General features: G+C 42.4%; 1 protein-coding gene across 2 annotated transcripts in view; it reads right to left on the reverse strand.

Moving 5' to 3' along the window:
- The window catches only part of LOC144798443 (cytochrome P450 2D17-like), a 670,897-nt gene that overhangs the window by 616,070 nt on the left and 27,005 nt on the right, over positions 1–27,822 (reverse strand). For both annotated transcript variants that reach the window (XM_078669319.1, XM_078669317.1), the window contains exon 2: positions 8,937–9,099. In XM_078669319.1, coding sequence (XP_078525445.1) covers positions 8,937–9,099 — 163 coding nt within the window. The remainder of the gene's footprint in view (positions 1–8,936; positions 9,100–27,822) is intronic.

Below are 27,822 nucleotides of genomic sequence, written 5' to 3' on the forward strand. Positions count from 1 at the left end.
AGGATTGATTATGTATTTTTTTTCAGAAGTAGATAAGGTCAAGAAAATGTAATATTTGCCTGTTCACATATCGGATCATGGGGCAATAGAACTAATCATGGAACTCCCCTCTAGTCCTTCCGTTAGGAGATGCACATTGAATTGAAGATTGCTCTCACAAACTGATGTTATGGAACCATCACACAAGAGCTAAAAGAACTCCACAAAACAATTAAAGCTGGAGTCTCTAAGGAGGTTAATATTCTTTTGAAGTAATGGCAGAATCTTCTACTTACACACTATGGTAGATCAAACTTGGTCAAAATGTGTGTTTTGCCCAGTTTCACTTATCTTTTTAATTATATCCCCCTGACTGTTAATAAAAACCTTCTAAATAAAATTCGAGGGAAGGATTTCTACTTTCATTTCGGCTGGTAAGGGGATCAGACTATTGTGGAAAAAGCTTAGACCAACGTTTGCATATGTTGGCCTGGACCTACCAGACTTACAATTATATTGCTGGGCATAAAAATTGAAGAACAGCAGGATGCTCCTATCTAGACCGGATGACAATTTGATTGGGCGCATGTTCAAGGCCATGAAGGACGAGAGTCCAGCTGAGGGTTTTATGTACATGTTCGGCGCCCCAAAAGTTTTTTTAAAAGTCTGCCTGAAGGTTTTAGATGCTGCTGCCAAATTATGGTTTGACTGCCACCTAACATTAGGTATACCCTACTTTAGCGAGTGGGCCCTTGTATGGGATTTTCTGGGCACTCCTGAAAGCCGTTTTATCTCAACCCTTGAAAGAGGCGGGGGTTCAGCGTTGGGGCGACATAGTTGAAGGAAATAGCTGTTTGCCTTGGGATACTTGGAAGAACTTAACGATTGGCTGGCTCTCCAGATTTAAATACTACCAAATCTCAATCTGGTGTAAGAACCAACATTGGCAATTTCCTGGAGACAATACAATGGAGGATGATCTCCAAGATCCAAATCCAAGAAAAAAGGAGATAGCTCTCTGGTATAATTATCTTCTTGCTGCTGCAGACAGGAATCTGGATCCTTCTAATATGGTCTGGGAGAAGTGCCTGCCAAATGAAGAGCTGCAAACTTTATGGCAAGTATCTTTAGATAAACTATACCCTTTAATCAAATCGGCTGCACTAAAGAAGAACCACCTTTTTACCCTTCACAGGATATATTGGTCTCCGCTTAAGATATCCACAATGAGGGGAGGAAGAGATGCCAGATGTACAAGATGTCGCATCCACGAGGCGGATGACATCCACATGTTTTTCACCTGCTCAATGTTGAAGGAATACTGGGACAATGTGGGTAAGACTTTGTCAGAAGCACTGGGTAAAGATGTGGAGGTAAGCCTAATTTAAAAACATTTTTGGCATAGCACAGCCCTCAGAGGGGGAGGCGGACTTCACAGGTGAACAGTGTAAACTTGTGTTCTATTTAATTCTCTTAGCAAGACGAGAAATATGCAAAAGATGCCACCAGGCAGACCCTCCATCATGGAGGGAATGGTGGAACTCAGTCCGTTTTTATTAAAGATTTGGATCAAAAGGTTAATTCCCATAAAAATAGAAAGGCGCTTGGGCTATTCTGGAAATGACTAGACTCAGAGTAATTGGTATGGCTGGTAAGAACTGTCCAATGATTATACCTCTTGGTCAGCTTATGATGTGCCAGAAAAAAGCTCCCCTTGGAGACTGATATCACAGCTCAATCTTACAACCTCACTTGTCGATCTTCCAGATACATATGACACAATCACAAATACTCATACTGTAAACCAGAAAAACAAATCAGTGCAAAAAAGGTATTAAAAAATTAGCTTTACAATTTATTAACAATATTATACCAATAGCAACTATACCATTTGAAAATACATTGTACAATATAAAAAGCGGGTTAAAAACGATTTTTTAAAAACATATGTAAACACGTGGGACAAAGAAACACAGCAAGAAAAATGATTTCAAATCAGGGAACACCACGGTACTTGGACCTGTAAATAGATAATTTGTATGCACAAAGCTTTAGGCAAGACAGACTCTTGCTAGATAATCAGAAAGCAATTGTTTGCATATGTCATATATCCGTAGTGATTCCCAAAGGTTAGAGCATCGACACGTTTCAGTGGGTCCAATGGGGATAACTGCCCACCTACATCAGGAAAAAACAATACCTTCCCACTTCCTATAGCAAAATCTCATACATGTATGTTTAATCCTTCTGCTATTCTTAGATTAAAAGCAATTTCATATACCACAAGTAACCTGCCGCCACTCACGGGTGAAACTTGAAATATATCTGAGGCTAATGATGTAGCAGGCGCATATCTTCTTTCTAATACATATAAGCACAGCTTCTTTCTTGTGTCGCCCGATATGGCCAAGGAGAAAGAATAACCAATCTTAAAGAGCATAAAACGGAGACCCGGATAAGGTTTCTCTCGTGGTGCAAAATTAGATTTTTTAATACGTAGGACGGGAGTCTCACACTGACATCGTAGTGTAGAAAAGCCTTAAATGGGAGTCTGACACGGAGTGGTATTCAATACCACCCCGTGTCAGACTCCCATTTAAGGCTTTAAATGGTATTCAATCCCACCCCGTGTCAGACTCCCATTTATCTGGAAGATCGCCAAGTGAGGTTGTAAGATTGAGCTGTGATATCAGTCTCCCAGGGGAGCTTTTTTTCTGACATTTGTCTTTTGGTACCCTCCCCTGTGGTTTATTTGGGTCCCTCTCTCTTTTTCTCAAAAGCTTATGATGTGCAGCATGGGCCGGGCCCCAGAGAACATCAGCTGAGTTCACACCCCAAGATATAAGCAATTGGATTGCTAGTACTGAGAGGATGCTTATATAATAATATGGAGGATATAATAGGACACAACACAAAAAATACACATTATAACAAAGTAAGGAGTTATAGGGATATGTACTACCTCTGTAGAAAGAGAGCTTACTTCTCATTATAAGTGGCCGGAGTGGTTTATGTTATTTAGTTTTAGTGTCCATGTGTATATATCATACAAAACAATTGAAACATATCCAATTTTTCTGTTAGAGGAGGGATGCCAGGGAGGACTGTTAAGATATTGTTTTCAGTAACTATCCCTCTAATAGGCATAGCTTTAAATGTAGTAAAAATAAGAAAGCAAGACCAGATGACTGAGAAATTTCCCAATAACACTGACAACGGCCTTTCTAACATTACTGAAGAAAGTATTGCAATGCATAGTATGGTTATGCAAAAAAGAATAGACTTAGATTTATTCCTGGCTAAGGAAGGTGTGGTAGGCAAGGTAATCGACACCCAGTACTGCACTTTTATCACTAATAATACTCAGAATGTGCAAGATGTTATATTTGACATTTCAAAGGTTTCACGCTAGGAGCATGAATTGAGCAAGCCAGAGTTTTGGGAGAAGCTAGGGGACCAGTTAGGTAACTGGTTGGGTAGGTTGATTCTGAGGATATGAGGATATTTGGAGGCGTAGTTGTGGTTTTCCTCATTTTATCATTATTAGCATGCGCCGGGCCTTGCTTATGCCTAATGCGCCTGCGTGTAGGAGAGAATGGTAGAGGCCTTGTAGCATTCAAGCAGGGTCTAGAAAGCAGAGGGGATGAGCATTTGAATTTCAAAAGGCAGGCAAGCGTATAAATGATATTAAGGGGTAAAAATGGCACTCAATGAGGAGGGAATTGTCAAGGTTTAGGCAGAAAGCATGAAACTAACCCGACTCCAAATTGCCTAAATCATGTGACTGAATTGCTGCAGCGCTAACAAAACATGTAGGCTTCCACAGCTAACAATTAACAAGCATTTACAATGCAATAGGGCTCGCAGCATTAAAGTTTGAGTTATTGGCATTGTGTATGACAATGCGTTGCATAAAATGTTTAGCAAACTTTGAATTGGTGAGCAGTGAGTGTGTGTGCAAGAGTATGCTGTTCTTGAAAGCAGTGTGGTAGAGAGTGCAGGAATTTGGGTGACCTGAGCAATGTGGATGATGCACCTCACGCACGGGGCTGATACAGTTATTATTCATACAGCTCTGATGATGTGCACTCACTACTCACTACTCTGCACTCACTACTCTGCACTCACTACTCTGCACTCACTGCTCACTACTCTGCACTCACTACTCACTGCTCACTACTCTGCACTCACTACTCACTGCTCACTACTCTGCACTCACTACTCACTGCTCACTACTCTGCACTCACTACTCTGCACTCACTACTCTGCACTCACTACTCTGCACTCACTGCTCACTACTCTGCACTCACTACTCTGCACTCACTACTCTGCACTCACTGCTCACTACTCTGCACTCACTACTCACTGCTCACTACTCTGCACTCACTACTCTGCACTCACTACTCTGCACTCACTACTCACTGCTCACTACTCTGCACTCACTACTCTGCACTCACTACTCTGCACTCACTACTCTGCACTCACTACTCTGCACTCACTACTCTGCACTCACTACTCACTACTCTGCACTCACTACTCTGCACTCACTAGTCACTACTCTGCACTCACTACTCTGCACTCACTACTCTGCACTCACTACTCACTACTCTGCACTCACTACTCACTACTCTGCACTCACTACTCTGCACTCACTACTCTGCACTCACTACTCTGCACTCACTACTCTGCACTCACTACTCTGCACTCACTACTCTGCACTCACTACTCACTACTCTGCACTCACTACTCTGCACTCACTAGTCACTAGGCACGACACTGGCAGCACTAATACACAAACCCCAGTCCACAACATCACACCACTCCCAGCTTCCCAGCTTCACATCCCACCAGCGACAATTCCATCAATACACTCATTACATCAAACCACAATGTTTTCATATCACATCACCCACGCTCACATCGTCCACCCTTACATCACACTAAAGTACAGCATCCATAGTGCATCATACAAACCCACCCCTAAATATCATCACCTGTTTCTCTCTCCCACAGCTCAACCCATCACATTCACAGATCAGCAGGCAGCTACAACCACCAGATCTCAACTAATCACTCCCTTTACCACAACACTGCATATCAGCGGTATAGGTAAAATAATCACCTCTACTACACCATATCAGCACATTACCCAGCATCATAGCTGATCATATTACACCTTCCCTCCAGTTCAGCACTTCATGCCAATACACAGCTACTCACATAAAAACCAAAACAAGACCCACCGATCCAATTAATCACTTGTCCGCCCTGCGGTCAGGTCAAGGGAAGGTATTGTTGACTAATGAAGGTGGTACAGCCGTCTGGGTACTTTCCTAGAGAAGATAAGGAAGATAAAGTAGAAGGTCTGCATTTCACGGACTATGAACATGCAAGATTGAGAGGGCTCGCAGGCACAACGTCTCCCTGCAGTTATTAGTATGATGAAGCCTTGTCACATGTACACCTAGAGAAAGAAAGTCCACATGACTCATGATCTCTACAGTTGCAAGAGGATCTCCCTCCCTTCAATAGCTCACGTCGGATGCTCCCATTTTCAGAAAGAATGCACAGGAAAATACTAGTGCAACAGGTGCAGCAGAGCCTAGGGGTCTGAGGAGCCCACTGCATTCTAATATGGTTGTCATTTTATAGTTCTCGTCAGATTCATGTTTTCCATAAAACTAATAAAAACACAAACATAGATTCATACAGGGGCTCCCAGGCAGCGTATTCATTGGTCTTTTCAAGCGCCATTCGTACTTTGCTTTCGCCAAACAGATGACACGGAAAGCCCACTTCATCGATTGGTATCTTGACGAGTGACTGGGGCATTTGCTTTACCATTTGTGCACACTCACAGCTGCCTTAAAAAGTTGTGTACTTCAGTGCCCGGGCTGGAATATTTGGGATGCTCCGCCACTCCTTTACTTTTAGATATATTTTCTGTTTGCCACATTGCAGGTTTGCAAAAAAAGACAATTGCAAGCTAGCCAAGCCCAGACTTCTTGGCTTTTCAATACTTGTTTTGCTTGCATTAGCGCCCTTGGCACTCTTGCTACGCCACACTGCCTGGGTGGCTATTCCCACCCCTGCTGCCCAGTATCCAGGACCTGGGTGGTGGCGAGAGGGCTGGGAAGCACGGAACACTGGGTTCCCGTAGTGTTTACGTTTGAATATCTCCTCTGACGTGTTTCTTCAGTATCTGCAATTCGCCGTGTTGTCAGCACTGAATGCACAATGGCCTTTTTGTTAGGGTCTGCGGCAGCTCTGACGTGGCCCACGGGCGTGGAACGCGTTAGGGGCCCCCCTTGCAAAGCCCCCGAAATACTGCTCTTAGAATGACTCACTCGGGCTCTGGCGCCGTTAGCTTCTGTTTAAACTCCTGCCTGGATTCTGCGAAGTGCTGCTGCTTCCGGTGACATTGTGCACGCAGCGCCATCTCGGACTGGCCTCTACAGTCTCTTTCCTTGTGACGTTTACCACAAGTGAAGCACAGATCCTGCTAAGCGTTTCCGAAAGTGCGTATTCAGGAAGCAAAAAAACAGAGTGCTCAAGGGGCACGTAGAGTGACACTTGGAAGGGTCTGCTTCCCACAGATTGACGAGATTTGGGGCTCACCTTCCAAAACTGTGCGATAATGCTGCTGATCTGATGGGGGCACAACGAGTTTGATTCACCAAGCACGTGCAAATGTAACCTAGACGCGCAAATAGCCTTTTTAGAGCGCGTTCGCGTGCGCGTGCTCGTTTCGAATCGCCTCCAAGGCGATGCGCGCGGCCAGGAATGTCTCCTTGAAAGGAGACACGGCCACAATAAGTTCTCGGCGGAGACGCGCTTCCGCGCGTTCAGCCGAGCCCTAAAAAGGTATGTTGCGGAGATTAGCTGCTGATGGGATGTGAAGACTAAGGAGTGAGATATATTTTCGTCCCAGCCTTGGTAAACGTTTCTCAAGGTTATATCCGCAGTAGTAAGAATGCACTGTTTTCTTATGTTATCAATTGTACCAGGAAGGAGTTGTTACACATTTAATAAATACACAACTAAATAACTAATAAAGGAGCAACTAATTTATTTGCTTGAGAACTAAAACTGTTGGGTCACTTTCCATTGGAGAGGAAGTTTATATCTATCTGCTCCTTGAATGTTTGTGTCAAACGTTGCTGAAGCCAATGAGCTTGAGTGGTCATTCAGCTGAAAAACATTCCTGCTGCTGAACTTTATTTAAGAATTTGGCGTTAACAGTGTAATTTCAAGAAATAATGACGTAAAAAATGTACTCAGACTCTAACACCTTTTCACAAAGCTTTCTCCGTGGTGTATCCTACTGTGGAATACACTGGGTCAAAAATTAGTTGCCTCTTTGGTATAAACATATTTTTTAGGGGGAAATTATTACCCATAACTTTCTCACAGTTATTTTTCTAAATGACGCTGTTAACCAACAGATCTATACCAGAAAGGTTTTGAAATTCAATGCGTTGTGTACAGACCCTGCAGAGGCGCACACCAAGGAGGGGAGAGATATTACCTAGGTGTCAAAGCAGCAGGATGGAAGATACCTGATGCGCCCTGGTGGGAGACGCTGATTCCAGTGGCAGCTCCTCCGCTAAGGTGGAGGATCTTCACCCCACTACTCAAAAGGGAAAATAAAATGACAATAGAATATCGTTAGTATCATTTTATTTTCCCTATTGCAGTCAGTGGTGGAGTGGGGCGGGGCTGGCCAGAGCAGGGGACGAGTGGTGTTCACTCCCTAAGTCTGCATGAACTGTTTGGCCAGCCCTTTTGGGCCAACCAAACAGATCATGCGCACTTTGCATTTTCCTACCAATATGCAGAGGTTCCCTGTTCCAGTCCAAGAGCCGATCCATGGTCCTCAGACCAATCACAACGTTGTGATTGACTCAGGGCAGCCTGTGTGCCTGGGTGCTTCCTGCAGCTGGTTGGGACAGGAAGATGACGCGGACGGAGGTTTTAAAAAAAAAAGAGTTGATTGTTATACATTTTGGGGTATTTAAATTTTGGGGAACTCCTATTTGCTCCCACACTACATTGAGAATTCTTTAGTATTGTCACCAGGGACTCTGTATGGAGCCCTGCATAGCTAAGCATATCATTTAATGACAAACCCTAGTTTTTCATACACATTTGGAGGAGGCTCATTTCTTCCTCGCCGTCTTAATGCTAATACCCTATCAGAGGAATCGGGAGTCAGTGTGGAGGATTACCACACATGACAGGCAGTGCTACTCGCACCACATAATCCTTCCTACGCATTGCAGATATCTATGATGTAGATTCTGGAAGGGAACTTTGTATGTTTTTGTTGGACAGGGTCTTTCACTAAGTGCTTCCCTAGAACTTTTCCTTCTTGTGTTCCCCCATCCTTTCCTTCTCCCCATCTTTTGATTTCCATCCTTGCTCCTCCTTCACTTTGCTCCCCTTTGGTATTTATTTTTGCATTTCTCTTCCATTTTTCCAGATGTGTCTGACAAATGGGCATTAATCAGTTATATGAGGCAGAAGAACTAGATAATGTTTTTGGAAAAGTTTGTCCTTGTTTATGATGTGGTTGAAACTGAGGACTGCTACTATTTATGTGTTTCCATAAGAGAGATGCTCCAAATCGTAATCTTTTGACTATACTTTGCTGTGTTTCTGTACAATAACAAAAGTTTCAACCTAAAATACAGCAGGCAATGCTTACTCAAGTACATAAATAAATGCAGCTACACAGCGTTTTTCTCGGGAGCCCACCACATCAAACTTCAAGGGTTTCCAAACACCAAGGCTGTCTAGTTTTGATTCAATTTCATGGACTGCTTTTAACCTATGTTTTCTAAAGTCTATGTGGAGCCTACAAACCACATGTGATGATGTCATAATCCCTCCTGTCCCATAGATTATTTCAGACCAATCCATGTATTCCTGCACACCAATGGATACAGTTTATGTACCTTTCCTCTTAGATGTGGCATCGGTGATGGGGTTCTCAGGCCTGTCAGCAAATTCCAGTCCTCTGGTCACCAAAACCTCTTTTATAGCTTGAAGTCCATGCACAAACACGACTGGAACTGTTCCAAAGTATAAGCTGTAGACAGGGCCATACCTTTCTGCGAACTGAATTAAAACAGGAACAAGTTTAGAATACAACTAAAGACGCACATGAGAAATCTACCAAAATGACTTGCTTTCGCACTTCAAAATCGGCCTAAGGTTTCAGCAGAAACAATGTCCTACAACAAGGGTTTACTATATGAGGTTAGAGAAGTCTGGATGTTCAGAAGGACTCTGGCCCAGTTCAGAAGTTATAGTGCAGGTTTATTAGGGTTTGCTATGTAAATAATTAGATGGATAGGTATTTTGTCATACTAGTCTGGTATAGATGAGAGGTCTGACCTAAAACCGTATTAGCAGTCTTTCCAGCCTCTTTCTTTAAAAAAACCATACAAAAAGTGTATTCATATATAGGAGATCCCAATCATCACCCTCTCACCGTTGGTCTGTTGGCATGTCACTCAAATTATACTCCCTCTAACCGCAACAGAAAGTATAGATCAATGAACCAACCTACTCCAGCCACTGGATGCTATCACTTTTAGTGACTGCATTTACCATTGCACATGTACACATACATCTAAATAAGGTTCCCCAAAAATAGAAATTGCTAGACACTTGCACTTCCCAATAACTCACGGTCCCCCTGTATAGTAGGGTTATATCAACTATTTTCATAACTTTCAAGACATTAATTGCAAATTGCAATGCTCGTTTCTACTATAAACCAGCATTAGTAAATGTATGTGTACTGCTGCAAATTAGCTCAGGTCATTAGGGTAGATGTAGTCTATATGCATAGTTTTAGGTTGAAACCACAACTCCCACAGGTTTGTGATTGACATTTCAACCACTTGTATCTGACTTGGGAGAGCCCCCTACTAACTGCTTGTGGAACTGCATCTTCCCTACTGGAGTGTTGTAAGACCACTGACAGAATGCAGAAACCACTTCTCTGAACTGCAAAACAAAGATTACACCCAATAAAACATAAACAGCCCAAACTATCTGATCACAAACTTAAAAAAAATCAAAAAAGTTTTGAAATCTTTAATTTTGACACATTAGGATAAATCAGCTTTAACAAATAATTAATTTTATGGAAAACAAGAACACATGATTAAAATAGCAAAGTGCGTATGCAAATGCATATACTAAAGCCACACACCCTCGACTTGGTGCAGGCAATTTAAAGAACTTGCTTCTGACTTGAGCTGGACCTCTATTAACAAGAGGAACAGCAGCTTCATTAAAATATTTCAATGCTTTTTCAGTTCACTTGTGGGGAACACCTAGTAACGACTCGGGGAACTGCAGTTTTGTGTCAGAATTTCAATGCTTTTGCATTTGACTTGTGAGAGACACCTAGCAATGGCTAATGGAACTGTAACCTGATATAAGAATGTCAATGCTTATGCATCTAACTCGTTAGGTACACCTAGTAATGACTAGTGGAACTGCGGCTTCAAGTATGAATCTCAAGGCGTTTACATTTGACTAGAAAGGGATACCTAGTAAGGACTTGTGGACCTTTAGCTTTAAGAAATAATGTCAATGCTTCTGTATTCAAATGTTGAGGAACACCCACCTTTCTGTTAGAATTTCAATGCTTTTGATTCCGACTTGCAACCGATTCAATAGGGACATTTAATGATGACTAGTGGATTGCATTTGACTTCTGTGGGACACCTAGTCACCACTGGATAATTAAAGTTAGGTCAGCTGTCCATAGGAAAAGCATTTTTTTTGTTGCTGATAACTTTGGCTCCATTTGACAAATCTCCATGAAACTTTCAAAAGGATGCCTTTTGAATAGTTTGTGCATGGAATGTTTCAGAGTGATCTGTCAAGGGGGCACGGAGAAAGAAGGGAGGATCCAAAACGCAAAAGCCCGAAGGATTTTACATAGACTTCTTCAAGAAGGGCAACAAGAAAAACTGCTGAATTGAATTACACCAGATTTGGCAGAAAGCTTGATCTTGGTCCAAAGATTGTGCTTTTTTGTGGTTTGGTGTAAATACAGTAGTTTTTATTTTTAATTAAGGGTAAACAATAATTGAATATATGGACGATAGGGTCCGTGAGAGGCTCAAGAGACTCGCTGCAGTGTCAGTTTAAAAATAGAGCATTGAGCAGGAGTCATACTCCCACGGGAGCGAGCGATCTGATTGTCTGCCAGCAACATCAGAAAAATGTTGCTGGCAGCCACTACAGGACTCGTAGGCTGAAACCCCTGTTCTCAAGTAGTAATTACAAAAATATATGAATATATATATATATATATATATATATATATATATATATATATATATATATATATATATATATATATATATATATATATATATATATATATATATATATATATATATATATATATATATATATATATATATATATATATATGCTTTTGAACTCCACAAACGCCACTTCCAATCCACCCAGGACCGGCGAGGCAAGCAAGGTATATATATATACATATATTCCAAAAGTCCGAAATCAACCCAGCTTGCGCTCACGCTGAAAACGAAAATTGAGTAAAGCCACAAACTCCGTGCTCTCGTTTCAGTGCTCTTTATTCGTGAAGAATAACAGCCCACCAGTCGCCATGACGCGTTTCACCTCAGCCGAGGCTTGATCACATGTCATGTAGAGAAGAAAGGAAGTAACATAAATAGTGTAGATGATCACATGATCAGTAGTACATCCTTTTTAAATTAAAGTGATATTCACCAATTTATAATAAGGGGCACAGTGCCCTACTATTGCGATGTTCATATCCCGAGCTATCCGCTCGAATCATATCATATCAACATATTATGTACATATATTCACTGCCGTTGTTATAATGTTATGTGCAAAAAAAAGAGGCAAGCATGTATATAAAATCTCGGAATAATTCTAAAAAAAAGTAGTTCTTTAAGAAAAAATCCTTAATTCATATATTTACAATAAATAAATAATTAAATATTATTTACAATAAATTTCATTAGTAAGAAACCAGAGAGCAAGCCTGTTGAATCCCAGAAATAACTTTACATACATTTGAGTTTTTCTTAAAGCTAGGATTTTGCTATTCATAACTATTAGTGCAGTAATTGAGAATTGAAGATATGTGACAATTTAATGCAAATCATACCCCAGTGGGTAATGGCAATATTCACCATCAATGGACAGATCTGTATCCTGTATGCTTATTACTTGTTACTTCCTTGGGGGTCGTCAATATAAACGTAACTTAAAGTGACCGTGCAGTAAAAATTAAATTGTTACTCATAAAATTTCATTAATCTGCAGGCTGTCGAGTGAGTTTATACAAAAAAGAAGAACCCCACAGCTTATCGAATACATTTACGCCAGCAAGGTGCATTATACATCTCCCCACAGAGTCATAAGCATGTGTAAAGATCTTCACTGCAATTAAGTCCCCCAGGCTGCTTGCTATTGAGTTCGAGGATATACCGTGTTTCCAAGATTAGGTATACCCTGACCCCTCTAGGCCCCATGGGGGGACCCCCCAAGCCAACATAAAATAAATCAGCCCTTTCTGCCACGATTCCTCAGGACTCCCTCCTGGCTGAAATCAATAATGGGAGGGGGTGGGACCCCTCCTCCCTGAACCACTAAAGGCCCCCGGTGCCCTCACCTTGGGCTCATTCCATTACTAAATCGGAGGGGGCCTTGTTATAGGCCCCAGAATACCCAACCCTGGGGCCGAAATGCTTACAAGGGAGGAGGGGCCTGCACGGCCCCCTCCCCGAGCCTTTAAAAGGCCCTGGGGACACCATCACCAGGGGTCGGTTTACTAGCTATGTCCTGGGGTGCCCAGCTCTGGATCACAGCGATTTTGCTGCCTGCCCCGTCGCAGGCAAGAAAACATGCTTGCTCTTGCCTGGTGGGAGCATTTTCAAAACGCCCGCCACATGGGAGCAAACACAAAGTCTGCTATCAGAGAGGGGGAGCTTTAAAAATACTCCTACCGGTTGAGAGTAGACTTTTGATCTGTTTCACTGCCCACAGTGGTGCAGGCAGAGAAACAGAGCAAGAGATTGCTCCTGCCCGGAGGGAGCAGAAGAAATAGCTGCTTCCTACGGGAGGGAGCATTGCTAGGTCTTACAGCATACGGGGTGCCGGCCTGGGTTTCACCCCAGCCCCCAACCTGTTTATGGTGGGTGCCTTGGGGATGCAGTCCCTGCGGCTGGAAAAGGCTCGGGAGGGGAGGCACGCAGCCCCCTCCCCTTTACAAAAACACAGCCTTGGGGGATGGGGTCCAAAGTACTTAATTAGGCTCACAGAGTTAGGGGCCACTTGCCCCTCCCCTTTAAAATACATGGGGCCCTGGAGGGTGGGGTCCCAGGGCCATTATGAGGTTCAGGGAGGAGGTGAAACAAGTGGTAAGAGATAATCGCACGCCTCAGGTTTATAGACAATTGTAAGTCTTGTAGGTAGTATAAAGGGTGCAGGTGGGTATCGCCTCCTGATTGGTAGACGTAAGAATCAAACAAAAAGAAAAAAGGCGTCTTTTCAACAAAGAAAGACATCCCCACGTGTCACTCCATGGGGAATATTAGGGAAGCATTCTTCAACAATAAACACAAGTTCATCAAATGATAGGTCCATTCTTCATTTATTTTTGTGGAATCTCATCAATGTGTATAGTGTTGTTCAAGCACATTATTAAAAATAGGAGCTCTTTTATAGCACTTACAAGCCACAAAATTCTCGAATCATTTCAAACTATAGTACAAAGGGAGCTACAACAAGTTTTCAAAACTAAGAATCCTAAAGTCTTGAACTTTACTCGAAAAGAGCACCAAGTTATTACTGAAAGAGATCACCTGCTGTAAGGCTGATAAAGGCGGGGCCTTAGTAATTTTGGATACTGATTTCTATTTAGAAAATGTGGATAGTCATGTTCAAGATACAACCACTTACATGAAGATCAATTCTAATCCCACTGGAGAATTCAGTAAGACACTTTTGACGATTACCAATGCAGCACAGACCATGAATATGAATACGGCAGCTGACCAACAGTATTTGACACAGGTCCATCCGAGCACTCCATATATCTACATGCTACCTAAAATCCATAAAAATGTGCACAAACCACCGTTGCGGCCGACTGTGTCTACATGTAACTCCATACAAGAAACTAACAAAAAATATTTGGACCCGCACCTTCAACCCAATGTTCAGAAGATGTCTACTTCTCTGAAGAACACAACTGATTTTATAAACAGAATAAAAGACATTGAATTCGATGACAACATTTTACCAATCTTATGCATGACTGATGTAAGATCCTTATACACCTCTATTCCTCATGACCTTGGCCTTCAAGCAGTGGAATCCTTTTTGATGAATGCCCGATAAAAAAAAAATGGTAATTTGTTTTGTTGGAACTTTTATATTTCAACCTATATCATAGCTACATCGAGTGGAATAATGATTACTATGTACAATTGTCCGGCACCTCCATGGGAAACTGTGCTGCTCCTTGCTATGCTAACCTTTTTATGCATCGCTTAGAATTGGGCAGTGTTTTCTCTAAACAGAATTGGCTCGAGAACTTGATAATATATCTACGATATATTGATGAAATTTTCCTTATTTGGAAAGGCGATCAATTAGACCTTGAAATAGCCATTAGCACCTTGAATACTGTGAATGAAAGAATTGACTTCACTCACAGCCTGGGTAAGGAGACATTTACGTTTCTTGACATTGTAATATCAGTACAAAATGAACGACTTACCACAAATGTCTTCATAAAACCTACTGATAGGAACAATCTATTGCATTTCAGTAGTTTTCATCAAATGGATCTTAAAAACATCTACCATACTCTCAACTGTTAAGGCTAAAATTAATTTCTTCAAGTGATTGTCATTATAAAAACAGTCAAGCAAAGTTTATCACTAAATTAAGCCAAAGAGGATACCACAATAAAATCATACAAGCAGCAATAGACAGAGTGCAGTAAAGAAGTCTGTAGCCAGGATGTAGTTTCAGGTAGATTTATTGAGTTCAATTACCGGTAGTTGAGTTATAGAGAGACTGCCCCACCAAGAGCAGTCTGCCTGATGCTCAGCCCATACTCCAACTGACACACTCAAGCATCCAGGCTCCCAAACATTCCATTCATGACTCACACCAACATTCCATGCATCACATTCACACTGGCTGAGCAGCTAGGGAGTAAGTAACCAGATACATACAACACAGGTTACTACATACTTTCCTTCTTCTACAAAATAAAAATAGCAACCACCAAGAAGAGGAAGGTTCAAACAAGGGGAACGAGAGAAATAGAAAATGGAAAAGTAGAGAAAAAGTGAGAAGAAAGTGAACCCAAAGCTTGAAAGGATCATAGCAAAGAAACCAAAGAAAATCAGGTGTGAGCACAGAAGAAAATACAACGGAGGTATGCAAGAGAAAATATAAGAGAAAATGAAAGTAAATAAAGAGAAAATATACAAGAGATGCACAATAATCACATGCAATTAAATTAAACAATGTAGATGAGATGCAAAGATACATTTACATAAAATATATATTACCCACCCATCATCCTCCTATAATTTAAATAAAACATTAGTAATGGGTGACGAACACCCGAACTGCCTTTCTCCAAAATGCAGGTGAAACAATGGAGCAGAACAACCTGGAACATCTACACCCAACATCGACCAAAGAAAATAGTAAGGAGAAGAAGAAAATAACGTTGACTGCTAACCATACAGCCAAACAGGCCTTGAGGCAGACAGCTGTGAGTGTGGCAGACTAATGCACACAAACAAAGATACACATGGGACTCGTACCCATTAGAACCCCTAATAGGAAGTTAGTAGTATGAACAGAAAAGCAGAACACATGGGACTCATACCCATTAAAACTCCTGTGTGAAGGTTAGATACATGCACAGAACAGAAAGCACATGGGACTCATACCCATTAGAATTACGTAGATGGGACTAACACCCACTACAAACTGCGTAGATGGGACTAACACCCACAAAAAAAAAAAGTGTGAAGCACTATGTTGAAAGGACTAAAACCCATAAACTGTGACAAGGGAGAAACACCCCTCTAGTAAGGATAAAGACTGAGGGAGTCATTAGGATGGCGGGCGGACTTTGTCCGCCATCCATCCTATCAGGAAATGGGACTGCCCACCATAAGGGCGGGGGTCCCGTGGAGGACATTAGGATGCGCCCGCCACAGTGGCCTGAAGAGTTGGAGAATATTGTTTCTCCAACGAAACACGTGTCGGCTGGCTGTGTGTAACTTATGATTGATGACCAATTAAAGAAAAACTAAGATTCCAACGTTGGATTGGTCCCATTACTCTCAACATTCATCTATATGATGTATTATCCTGTATGAGTGCGCAGGACTATTGCAAATTGTGCTTGATTTTCCTCACAGATTGAGGGCTTTTTAGGGTCTCCCCTCCCTGACAGCACCATACCTAAGTTGTGTTTGAATATTATTAACGTTAATAGTGCCTGAGCGCCATTACTTCCTGTCCACGAAAACCCGTTCCTATCCTCTCACCGCCACAATATTACACTCTTTTCCACCCGGTCAACTTGTTGACCGGGCGGAAAAGCGGCGGACGGTCTTTCCGTGCGCCGCAGTACCCCCGACATAGCAATATAGCGGGGAGAAATGGGTGGCGGGCGGGGACGGATCTCGGGCGGATCGCCACTGCCATGTGGGCGGTGGCGATCCACCCAAGATCCTAATGGGCCCCTAACTGTCTATGTCTCTTGTATATTCTTAATTTAAACTGATATTTCAACTCATGCATTAAAACACTGTAAAGAAAAAAAAACACTGGCCAAAAATACTTTAGAACAACGTTCAATGTGACCAAAACGAGTCTTAACTTATGAGGCACAAATACCAGTAAAATTCAGCAAAAGTGTAAAACTCTGAAGGTGATGAACACAAAGTCACCAGGCAGCTCACATCGAAGTAGTAGAAACCGGTATCCATATGCAGAAGAAAGGTGCTTCCTGCTGTCAGCATTAGTGGCAGATATGCAATGCCAAAAACCTGACCGCACCACCGGACTTCCAGTACACGCCTAAGTACAGGGGATGATCTTCCTGTCAGTGTACCTCATCCTTAAGTGTTCAGATGATTTTTCAAGCTTGCATGTACGCTTGAGGATAGTAGAATGACTTGCAACCTTAGTCATAGATGGCTGATTACCAAAAAAGTGCAGCATAAATGTAGAAATGATTACCAGATGTCAACAAAAGATCCACAACACCAGCAGCCTTATAAAAGCTTAGTTGGACAAATCTACTGGCTGGAACTATGGGATAGAATGAGTCCGGCTTATCAGCACATGCCATAAAACTCCGTGGCTCACCATGACGTGCTGGTTGCTGGAAAATAGGGGACAGTGTAACTCTGAGGATTTCCTGTTGGCTCCACAAAAGTGAAGACATCGCCGAGAGTGCCCCGTGCCTTCTGCATGCACCAGAGCATCGCAGAACATGGAGAGAGTTGCACGCCGCTTCAGTCTTGGAGCTTGCGTGGAGCCAGGAAACCAAAGATGGCGACACACAACAGTGACGCGTGCAGGGTGGCTCCCTGCATGTTTATGCTGCAAACGTCCCCAGCAACATCCTGAGTTGCATAGCAAAAAAATGACAAAAGAAATATCTCCATGGGATAGAATGACGAAGGTAAGGCACCCAAACGTTCCATTCATGACTCACATCAACATTCCATGCATCACATTCACACTGGCTGAGCAGCTAGGGAATAAGTAACCAGATACATACAACACAGGTTACTACACGGAGCCGAATTGTAGGACAGAACAGAACTTTTGAAATTGTATAACCTGAAGAACAAATGTGAAAGGACAGTATTTGTATCCAAATACTCCACCAGGAGATATAAAGTTAAAAACATAATTCTAAAACATTGGCCAATGTTACAAACAGAAGCTGAATGTAAAGGCATCTTTCACCATCAACCCCTTTTTGCATACCAAAAAAAAAAAAAATTGAATGAAATTATTATCTAAATCAGACTATTATACCAGTCAAACATACAAAGGAACAGTACCTTGTCTTAATCGTGACAATTGTAACAGCATTATCAAGGGTACAACACTTAGACATCCTACCCAAGGAACTGTGATAAAACTACAAACTACAGCAACTTGTGACTCAAAAAACGTAGTTTAACTACTAAAATGCCCATGCGGATTGGCCTATGTGGGAAAAACAGAACAAAAAATGAAAGTTAGGTTGATTGAACATAAAAGCAATATCCGCACCAGGAATTCCAATTCATCCATTGTTGTGCATTTTAATACCCAAAAGAAAGACATAAGACAGCTAAGATTTCTTATCTTAGAAATTGTACCCATAAAAGAAGGAAGTAATAATCAAAAATACCTTTTCCAAAAAGAGGTTTATTGGATTAAAAGACTGGATTCGGTAAATCCAAAAGGACTCAACAAACGTTCGGACTTAAGTTTCTTCCTAAAACCTTGAATGTGTGATTATTTGACATTCCACTGGAATCCCTGATATATGACTTATATATATATGCAAGTGTTTTTTGTTCTGTTACATTCACTAATCTACTTTTTTATGTCATTCACTGCGTACCAGTATTGAATTTTTTGTTATAAATGGTCTTACCACCAGCCTCAACATCATGAAACAAGGTTCTTATTCGTATTTCTGTTTTTAATTTCATACGTATTACTCTCATTTCGCACTACTATAATTTGTTATATATATGATAATGAATAGAGTAGCCCTACTTCATACCCTCTACAACATGGTGCTTCTCAGCACTTCTGCTGAGACTCTCTTCCAAAAAGACATTGTCTATTTCTATTTATTTCTCATACTAAGCTTCATCGGCTTCACTTCCTAAAGTTGTGTGGAACTGGCGTCTCCTACAGCACACACTGTTTCGGTGAAATACTTCCTCAATGTAATAGGGCAATACAAAATCCTTTATTCATAACTATTGTGTACTATGGACCCTTGTGTTACTTTGGGAGCACTGGCACTTTTTAATATAACCCCTTGATTGCGGGCTCTATCTTTCCACACTGATTTAGTTTTTAAATAGGGTACCTTTAAGACTGATACCATCTCTAAGATCTCTGACTATTTCTGTGTGTCTTTGACATGTCTTCTTCTTTTTAGTTAGACTTTCTATTTTTGAGCAAGAATTATTAAAGTTAGGTTCCCTTTGTAGCACTCTTCATATCTAAACTCCCCTCGTCATTCGATAAAATCTATTACATACACTGTCACATGGGTAAGACACTTTTGGTATTAGCCACTTGCTGCAGTTAACTTAAAATGGTGAACACTGACTTTGTTTACTGAGGTTTTAAATCTCCGTTCTCTTTGGCGTCTCATCACCTTTGTTGCTATTTTTGATTTTCAGTTGCATGTGCACAACTTTCTATGATACTCATAAATCTGATCACGATCATCTCAAAATGATGGACACTGACCCCACCCAATGAGGCATGAACATTCCTTTTTCTTCTCGTGTTTCTTCTTCTTGAACCTTTTTTACAAACATAACGATTGCTTACGTGGTCGTATTAAGACTTACTTGATTTATTATATTCTTGGAGTTTGCCCCTAATGAATGGCTTGCTGCGCAATGCATTGGGTTGTGGAAAAACAGATAACTGATGTGTAACTAGTTTTATTGTGTGATTAAACAACACTATACACATTGATGAGAGCCTACAAAAATAAATGAAGATTGGACCTATCATTCGATGAACTTGTGTTTATTGTTGAAGAATGTTTAACTAATATTCCCCATGGAGTGATATGTGGGCCGTCTTTCTTTGTTGAAAAGACACTTTTTTCATGTTAAGGGAAGGAGGAGCACACCCCCCTCCCCTTTAAAAGGGATATGGCCCTGGTGGAAGGGGTCTCCATGGCCTTTCAAAGGCTCTGGGAGAGGGGCCACGTGGCCCTCTCTCCTTAAAATAAAAAACAACTTGGGGAATGGGATCTCCAGGGCCCCTCCCCTTTAAAAAACGTAAGGCCCTGGGGGATGAGGTCCCCAGGGCCTAATGAGGCTCAGGGGGAGCCATGTGGCCTCCCTCCCCTTTAAAAAGAAAAAGGCCCTGAGGGTTGGGGTCCACAGGGCCTAATCATTCTCGGGGAGTGGGACCACTTGGTCCCTCTGCCCTTTATTAAAAAAAAAGGCCCTGGCGATGGCCTCAGGGAGAGGGATCACTTGGCTGGGGATGGTGTCCCCAGGGTCTAATAAGGCTAGGGGAGAATAGCCAATTGCCCCCTCCACTTTACAAACCTTAAGGCAATAGGGGATGGAGTCCCAAGGGCCTAAGGGGCTTACAGAGGCTCAGGTAGAGGGACCACATGGCTCCCCTTCAAAAAATGTAATGCCCTGTGGGGGTTTGCCACAGGGCCTGGCAGCAGGCCAGGCTCCATGGCCAAACCCCCACACACACAGCTGAAGTCCGTGGACAGCAGGGGTTTGGCTTTACGTATGGTAATCAAATATTACTTATTGTTGAGAAAAATCTAGGAATTCAACGAAAAAAACAAAGATTAAAGTAACGTTATAGTTAGGTGTGATAAAAAGAATTTTTTTTTATTTGAAAAAAATACTAAAAAAATCACACAAAAAACAAAGGGAAATGTAATGGCATGGTTAGGTGACTATGTCAGAGACAACATTATGACATGACTGATGACAACTCAAATTACATCATTCAATGATGAAGCCAGTTGAGATGTCATCAGTAATGTCTTAAATTATGTCATAGAGCATGTCATGTTGCAGGGATTCTGCAAATGTACAGAACTATGCACAGGAAACCAGTACCTCGGTGGATAGTGGTGTACCAACCTATCACCTCAGTGCCCAAAATCCTAAAAAAATGACTAGCAATCAAGTCTCATTCGTTCTCCGACAAACAGCGAAGCTACCAATGATTAGACAACCCAGATCATAACAAGAGCACTCACTCACTCATACTTGTCCACAATAAGAGTATTCAGAGTCACTGTATAGTTTAAAATGTTTATTTTAACTAACACACTCAATGGTACAGTACCCGTGCCATTACTAGCAGGAAAATGCATAGAAACAATATTGTCAGCATTGTCACAATTCCATAGAATACAAACAGGGATATCATTTTATAAAGAAAGAGGGAAATGGCTATAGTGCCTAACCACCCTCCCTGTGCTAAGATATAGTTTATTATAAAAAAGAAGACCACTGGGCATTGTCAGCAGATCCCATACCTCAATGCCTAGATGAAAGGTTTACATCTCAGGACAAGCACAGCTCTTCTCTCTGGAGAGGTCTCTCTCCAAGTGTGTGAACAACATGCTTTGCTTGCAATTTTAAAGCATACGATTTTCAGTAATGCTGCTGTGTGTCATGTTATGTCTAGGTTCGAAGGACTGACCAGATCAGAATAACAAGGGGCATTGTTTATCGACCTTGTACAACGTGTGCAAACTAAACCCCAAAGTAAAGCAGAGAAGGCGAAAAGCAGACAGTTCTCATGTGAAAATGGCACAAACAAAGTCTTGCAAAAAAAAAGCATGTAGTGTTGTGCGCAAAAGCAGCCTCATGGCAGCGAAGCTCGTGCTAACTTAGCAATGTTGACAATGAACCCACCATCCATAATACACCCACCCCTGGTAAGTCCATAGTATGTAGACATAGGACGAAAACAGAGTTCAAAGTGCGAGAAAAAAAATCAAAAATATACATCTGAAATGTAAGAACCTGCAAGATGCCTGTGGTGCATTAGCAAAGTTAATGAATCAGAGTGTAGGAGCAAAAGAATGCAACACCCTCCAAGAGGACATCATTGTCATTGGAAGAAAAGAGGGATGCCATCCAATTCAGCAAGCTGAATGAACAAGCGTGCTTCTCACAGTAAGGTGCCTCCCTGAGCATCGCCAGATAACTTGCGTGATATTCGATGTAACTTTGAAGTAGGAAATTCTGTGCAGCTTCACAGATATCCCATTGAGCCAGGACTCCAAGTGCAGCCGCACGCGCCATACGGCCAATCCCTGTTTAGTCCTGCTCATGGGCCACTAAGGGACCCATTATCTGGTCGAAATCCAAGGCTGAACATGACGTATTGGAGAGACATAAATCCAACACCCATGTAAACAGACATCGTAAACATGAAAAGACTGGTTGCACGCAAGTGAAGTACGCAAAGCGGAAGGACAACCTATAAGATACAGTGGTAGTATACCAAAGCATCCATGCATACGGTCACGGAGAAATTGCAGCCGGCCCGGTCTGTGCAGCACTACAAGAGGAGCAGCCTTTGCGCAGCAGGCACAGCAGAAGCAGGATTCCAGGAGCTAATGCCAGTAATAAAGGGAATCCACCAAAGACACTGGAAAAGATAGAATGAATGAATGCAGGTATTACACCAAATATTGTTTGAAAAGAAGTCACAAGGCCGGAGCCAACAGCTTTAAAAAAAATGTGCAAGGCCGTGAGTATCAGACGCATTAAAAATGTGGTGTATAAGCACCCCAAAATGTAGTGGGAGGTTAGTGTTCAGAAGGGTCTGAATTTCGCTAGCAGTGCTGGCCACCAGCAAATTGAAGATCTTGTGCGCGGAAGTAAGGGGGACTTCTTGTTGGAATAATAGCACTTTTAGTCTGCTCAACTTGTTGAAATCTGTTTTCAAAGTTGGAATGGAAGGCCAAATTGAGCTATCGAGCTTCCAACGCGGGGGAGGAAAAAGCAAATTTTTACAACAAATCACGCGCTGTGAAACCATACGGTATTCCAGCAAGCAAACCGCAGCATTCTTGATTATTTAAAATAAGATACCTACCGTTAGTATGCAGAGTGAACGTGGGAGCTATTGCAGGAAGATGATTACCTTTTAAAACACAAGCAAGGTTGGGAGCGGGCACATTACAAGCCCCGTGCTACTTTATGTTTTTACAAACAAGGGAATGACCCACTGTAGAATCACCTCCTTCTCATCCCGTAAACATCTGTATGTGAAAGGCAAAGACCACAATTCATGCAGAATGGTGCTACCCAGAGGTTCAAATCATACTCGAGGGTAATGTTTCATACAAGAGCTGAATTGAAACAATGAGAAAGGTAAAGATATAGCTCCATGAATTAGCCAAACAGCAGAGTCAGTCTCCGCCACAGAGAAGGGTAAGGGTCGATTTTTTTTATGTGTAGAAAAGTGTCAATTGCAACTTTCATGGCATAAACTGCTGTTTGTCAATTAGATTAAATGGCAAAAACAAAGCAGACGCGTAATCCTATGGTTCTTTTCCCATTTTTAGAGTTTGCAAAGTCAATGCGAATTGCATCACAGAACGCAATTTATTTTGCCCATGATATAACAAATACACATCTTCTTGTACAATATCAATAACAGAAGAAACAATATTATCCAATGTGTAAATGCGGGAAGACAGTGTGTTGATACTATTATCAACGACAGCAACAACCTTTTCCAAGTTTGCTAGGTCGATTTCCCGCAGACGGGACGCTGCTTTACTCTGTGAAAGTTTCCATATTTCATTGTAAGCTGCGTAAATGAATCTCTTTGTTCTAGGAACCCTTGGTCCTAAGACAAAGTTGGCCAAATTGATGTTATTGGACAACAACGATAAGTGTTTTTTAACGGACGCTAATGTAGAGGGATGCAACCACTTTGACATAATTTCCCAACCGAATAGGTTGTTACCAAATGTGTATCTGAAAATCTTGGGTCGGGTCTATCTTGTGTATAACCCGAAGTAGTGTTATAAAAACGTAGCTGGCAGCCATTCGAATTTGTCTGCCATACCAGCCAACCTAAAGGATCCGCTTCAGAGACATTAAACATGTTATTTTGAAATAGTGCTTGTAAGACATCAATGGATTTGTGTATGAGCGCCAATTATTATATTCAGCTAAAGAGGGAATGGCAGGGGTGTTCAGCTTCTTTGCAGTTGCCAAACCAAAGCAAGTTGTTTGGTACACTGTATCATTTAAAAACAAAATTTGTGCCGGGATGATGCAGGCACGATATAAGGTTTCAGTGCCTTGCACCTGCCACTTCTTAGAACCCCAGATTGATTTCAAATTATTACTGTTTACGCTGTACGCATTATACTTTGCATTCTGACTAACAATTGTAGCAGTTCACGTCTCTTGCATGAGAAAGAAGACTGTTCAATAAACCCTTTTATTGAAACGACCGTCTCTCTATTTTCTCTGCAACTCTGTAGAAACGAAGCATGCACAATTGACTGAGTGAAATAGTTATCTATTGTTTCCACGACTCTGAAGATACGTTTTATTCTTGGGGAAACAAAGTTGTCATGTTTATGCGGTTGTCAGAAACTAATCCCTTCTTGTGCATTCGAGAAAGTTTCTAGTGACTTCTGAGCTAGCTGGCACTCACAATTAAGTTTAGTATACTCGATAGAGACATACTGACCTCAGTCCTATGTCAAATCTATAGTGTATATTATTCCAATGCGCAGAGCCTATTGGGACTATAGGAACTACAATACAGTATTTTTATTCTTGATACGACTCATGTGTTCCGTTAGAAGAGTCTTCATTTTCTGTCAGTTTTCCCAACGTATAATAGACCGCAAGGACATTTGATGGAGTAAACTATTCAAGTTGAATTGCAGTCGAAAGCTTGTTTGATTTTAATGCGTTCACCAGTTCTGGGATGTAACAGTGTGTCACCTGTAATAGCATTATTGCAGTGGATACAATTTCCACATTTAGTCGTACTAGGTTTGGCGACTAAGGAATTGACCTTTTTTCTAGATAAGATTTCTTTCAGATTACGTGCTCTTGTGAAAGCAAACAATGGTTTATCACTGAATAAACCATTAAAATCAGATTCTTCCATGAGTAATTCCCAACGTTTATGTATGATTTGTTTTATTTCAGTGGATACAGTGGAGTATTTTGAGACAAACACAATTCTGTTTGTTGTTTTTTTGGGGTGCTTCAATAAAAGATCTTCTCTTGCTTGAGATGTGGCTTGTATTAAATGTGATTCCAAAAAGGTTTCTGGATACCTTCTGTCCATGTAGTTTTTCTTTTGGATGGCCATAGTTTCTAGACTAGAACTTTTATTAGTAGTAATGCAATGAATCCTAAGAAATTGTGAATATGGAAGGTTCCTGATCAAAGATGGTGGATGAAAACTCAAGAATTGAAGTGCGTTATTCCATTCAGACTCTTTTTCATACAATCCTGTTGTCATTTTGTTGGATTCTATTTCAATCCACGTGTCAAGGAAAGCAATTCCACTCTTTCTAATGGTATAGGTGAATTAAATCCTGGAATCCCTGGAGTTAAAAATCCTGATATTCTCAACCAAGGTCTCTTCAGTGTTCTTCCAATTAAAAAGATATTATCAATGAAACGCCTGAAGAAGATTAAACCTTCTTTTATATGGCAATGCCTGTGGTGGTAATATTATTTTGATTGTTCACCATGATAGGTGTTTATTCATGATGTGACAATATTGCAATGATCAATGTTAAATAATGACAACAGACCATGTCCTTCCTCTCCGGCAGAACCCAGAGAGTCCGCCTCCCACCCTTCCGTTCCGAAGCCACTGACATCATCTGCGGCGTACCCCAGGGCTCATCCCTCAGCCCAACCCTGTTCAACGTCTACATGGCCCCCCTCGCACAAGTGGCCCGCCAGCACGACCTGAACATCATCTCCTATGCTGGCGACACCCAGCTCATCCTTTCCCTCACCAAGGACCCGCACACCGCCAAAACCAACCTCCACGAGGGAATGAAGGCCATCGCCGAGTGGATGAGGAGCAGCCGTCTGAAGCTGAACTCGGGCAAAACGGAGGTCCTCATCCTCTGCCCCACCTCCTCTGCCTGGGACAACTCCTGGTGGCCGACCTCACTGGGAACAGCACAGACACCTACGGACCACACACGCAACCTAGGATTCATCCTCGACTCCTCCCTCTCCATGTCGAAGCAGGTCAACGCCATCTCCTCCTCCTGCTACAACACCCTTCGCATGCTCCGCAGGATCTACAAGTGGATCCCGACCGATACCAGAAGAACGGTGACCCACGCCCTCGTCAGCAGCAGGCTGGATTACGGCAACGCTCTCTACACAGGAATCCCGGCCAAACACCTACGACGACTGCAACGCATCCAAAATGCCTCCGCCCGTCTGATCCTCAACATCCATCGTCGCAGCCACATAACCCCCCACCTAAGAGACCTACACTGGCTCCCCGTCAACAAGAGGATCCTCTTCAAGCTCCTCACCCACGCACACAAAGCACTCCACAACAACGGACCAGCCTACCTGAACAGCAGACTCACCCTCTACCCCCACGCGCCAGCTCCGCTCCGCCAACCTCGCCCTCGCAGCTGTCCCCCGCATCCAACGAACGACCTCAGGTGGAAGATCCTTCTCCTTCCTCGCTGCCAAGACCTGGAACACCCTCCCTACCAACCTGCGACAGACCCAAGATCTGCTCACCTTCAGAAGACTCCTCAAGACCTGGCTCTTCGAGCAGTAGCAGCACCCCCTCCCCTCAGCGCCTTGAGACCCTCACGGGTAAGTAGTGTGCTTTACAAATAAGTTTAAGTTTAAAATATTTATCAAGCGCAACGTACACCTGGGCGGTTTCTTGGCGCTAAAGTAGGAGGCAACCAACTGAGCTAGAACGGTAACTAAGGCGACAACTGGAAGACAGGCAATTTACTAAAGAAGAGCCTGAGAAAATAAAAAGGTCTTCAGGGCTTTGCGGAAACTGGAGTACTCGGTGAGGGACCTAAGATGAAAGGGGAGAGAGTCCCAGAACATGGGGGCAAGAGTGGAAAATTTTGAGCCACCCTGTTTTTTTTTCCGGTAACGGGGTACAGCTAAAAGGAGTTGTGCCGAAGAGCGGAGGTCTCTGCCAGGGACGTAAGCCTTGATGGCTGAAGATATGAATAGGGGGGCCAGGCCAGTCCTGGCCTGAAACGCCATGCAGCCTAGTTTAAACAGGGCGCGTTCCCGCACAGGGAGCCAGTGAAGAGTTTTCAGGAGGGGGGAAGAGTGATGGAATTTAGGAAGACCGAAAGCAAGGCGGGCAGCCTGGTTCTGCACTAATTGCAGTTTACGGAGGCTGTACTGAGGGATGCCATTGTACAAAATGTTCCCGTAGTCCAGGCGGGACAGGACCAGTGCGGACATAATTAGCTTAAGTGCAGGGAAAGAAAAGAAACGGGAGATAGAACTGATAGTACGGAGAGTAAGAAAGCAAGAGGAAACCACAGAACCAATCTGGGAGTGCATAGTAAGTTGATTATTTAGCTTAATACCAAGAGTCTTAACAGAGGAAACAGGGGTAGGAGGAGAACCAAAGGAGGGGGGCCAGAAGAGAGAATTCCAGGGACTGGAGCAACCACCCGTCACCACAAGTTCAGTTTTATCGGGATTGAGTTTCAGGTGGTTGAAGTTCATCCAGTCCCTGATGAAAGATAGAATGGATTGGAAATTAGAAATAGAGTCAGGAGTAGAAGAAAGATTAAAGATGAGCTGGAGGTCATCGGCATAGTTATATACCGAGACCTCCAGTTGCTGTAGAGCAAAGATGAGCGGAGCGATATAAAGATTAAACAGTAAAGGAGAGAGAGAAGAGCCCTGGGGAACACCGCACTGGACCTGACAGGGGGTAGCTGAAAACTCCCCAAGATGAACCGCCTGGGTCCGGTCCCTCAAAAAGGACGAGAGCCAGATGAGG

The sequence above is a fragment of the Lissotriton helveticus genome, chromosome 12 (genome assembly GCF_964261635.1).
Source record: "Lissotriton helveticus chromosome 12, aLisHel1.1, whole genome shotgun sequence".
Classification (NCBI taxonomy): domain Eukaryota; kingdom Metazoa; phylum Chordata; class Amphibia; order Caudata; family Salamandridae; genus Lissotriton; species Lissotriton helveticus.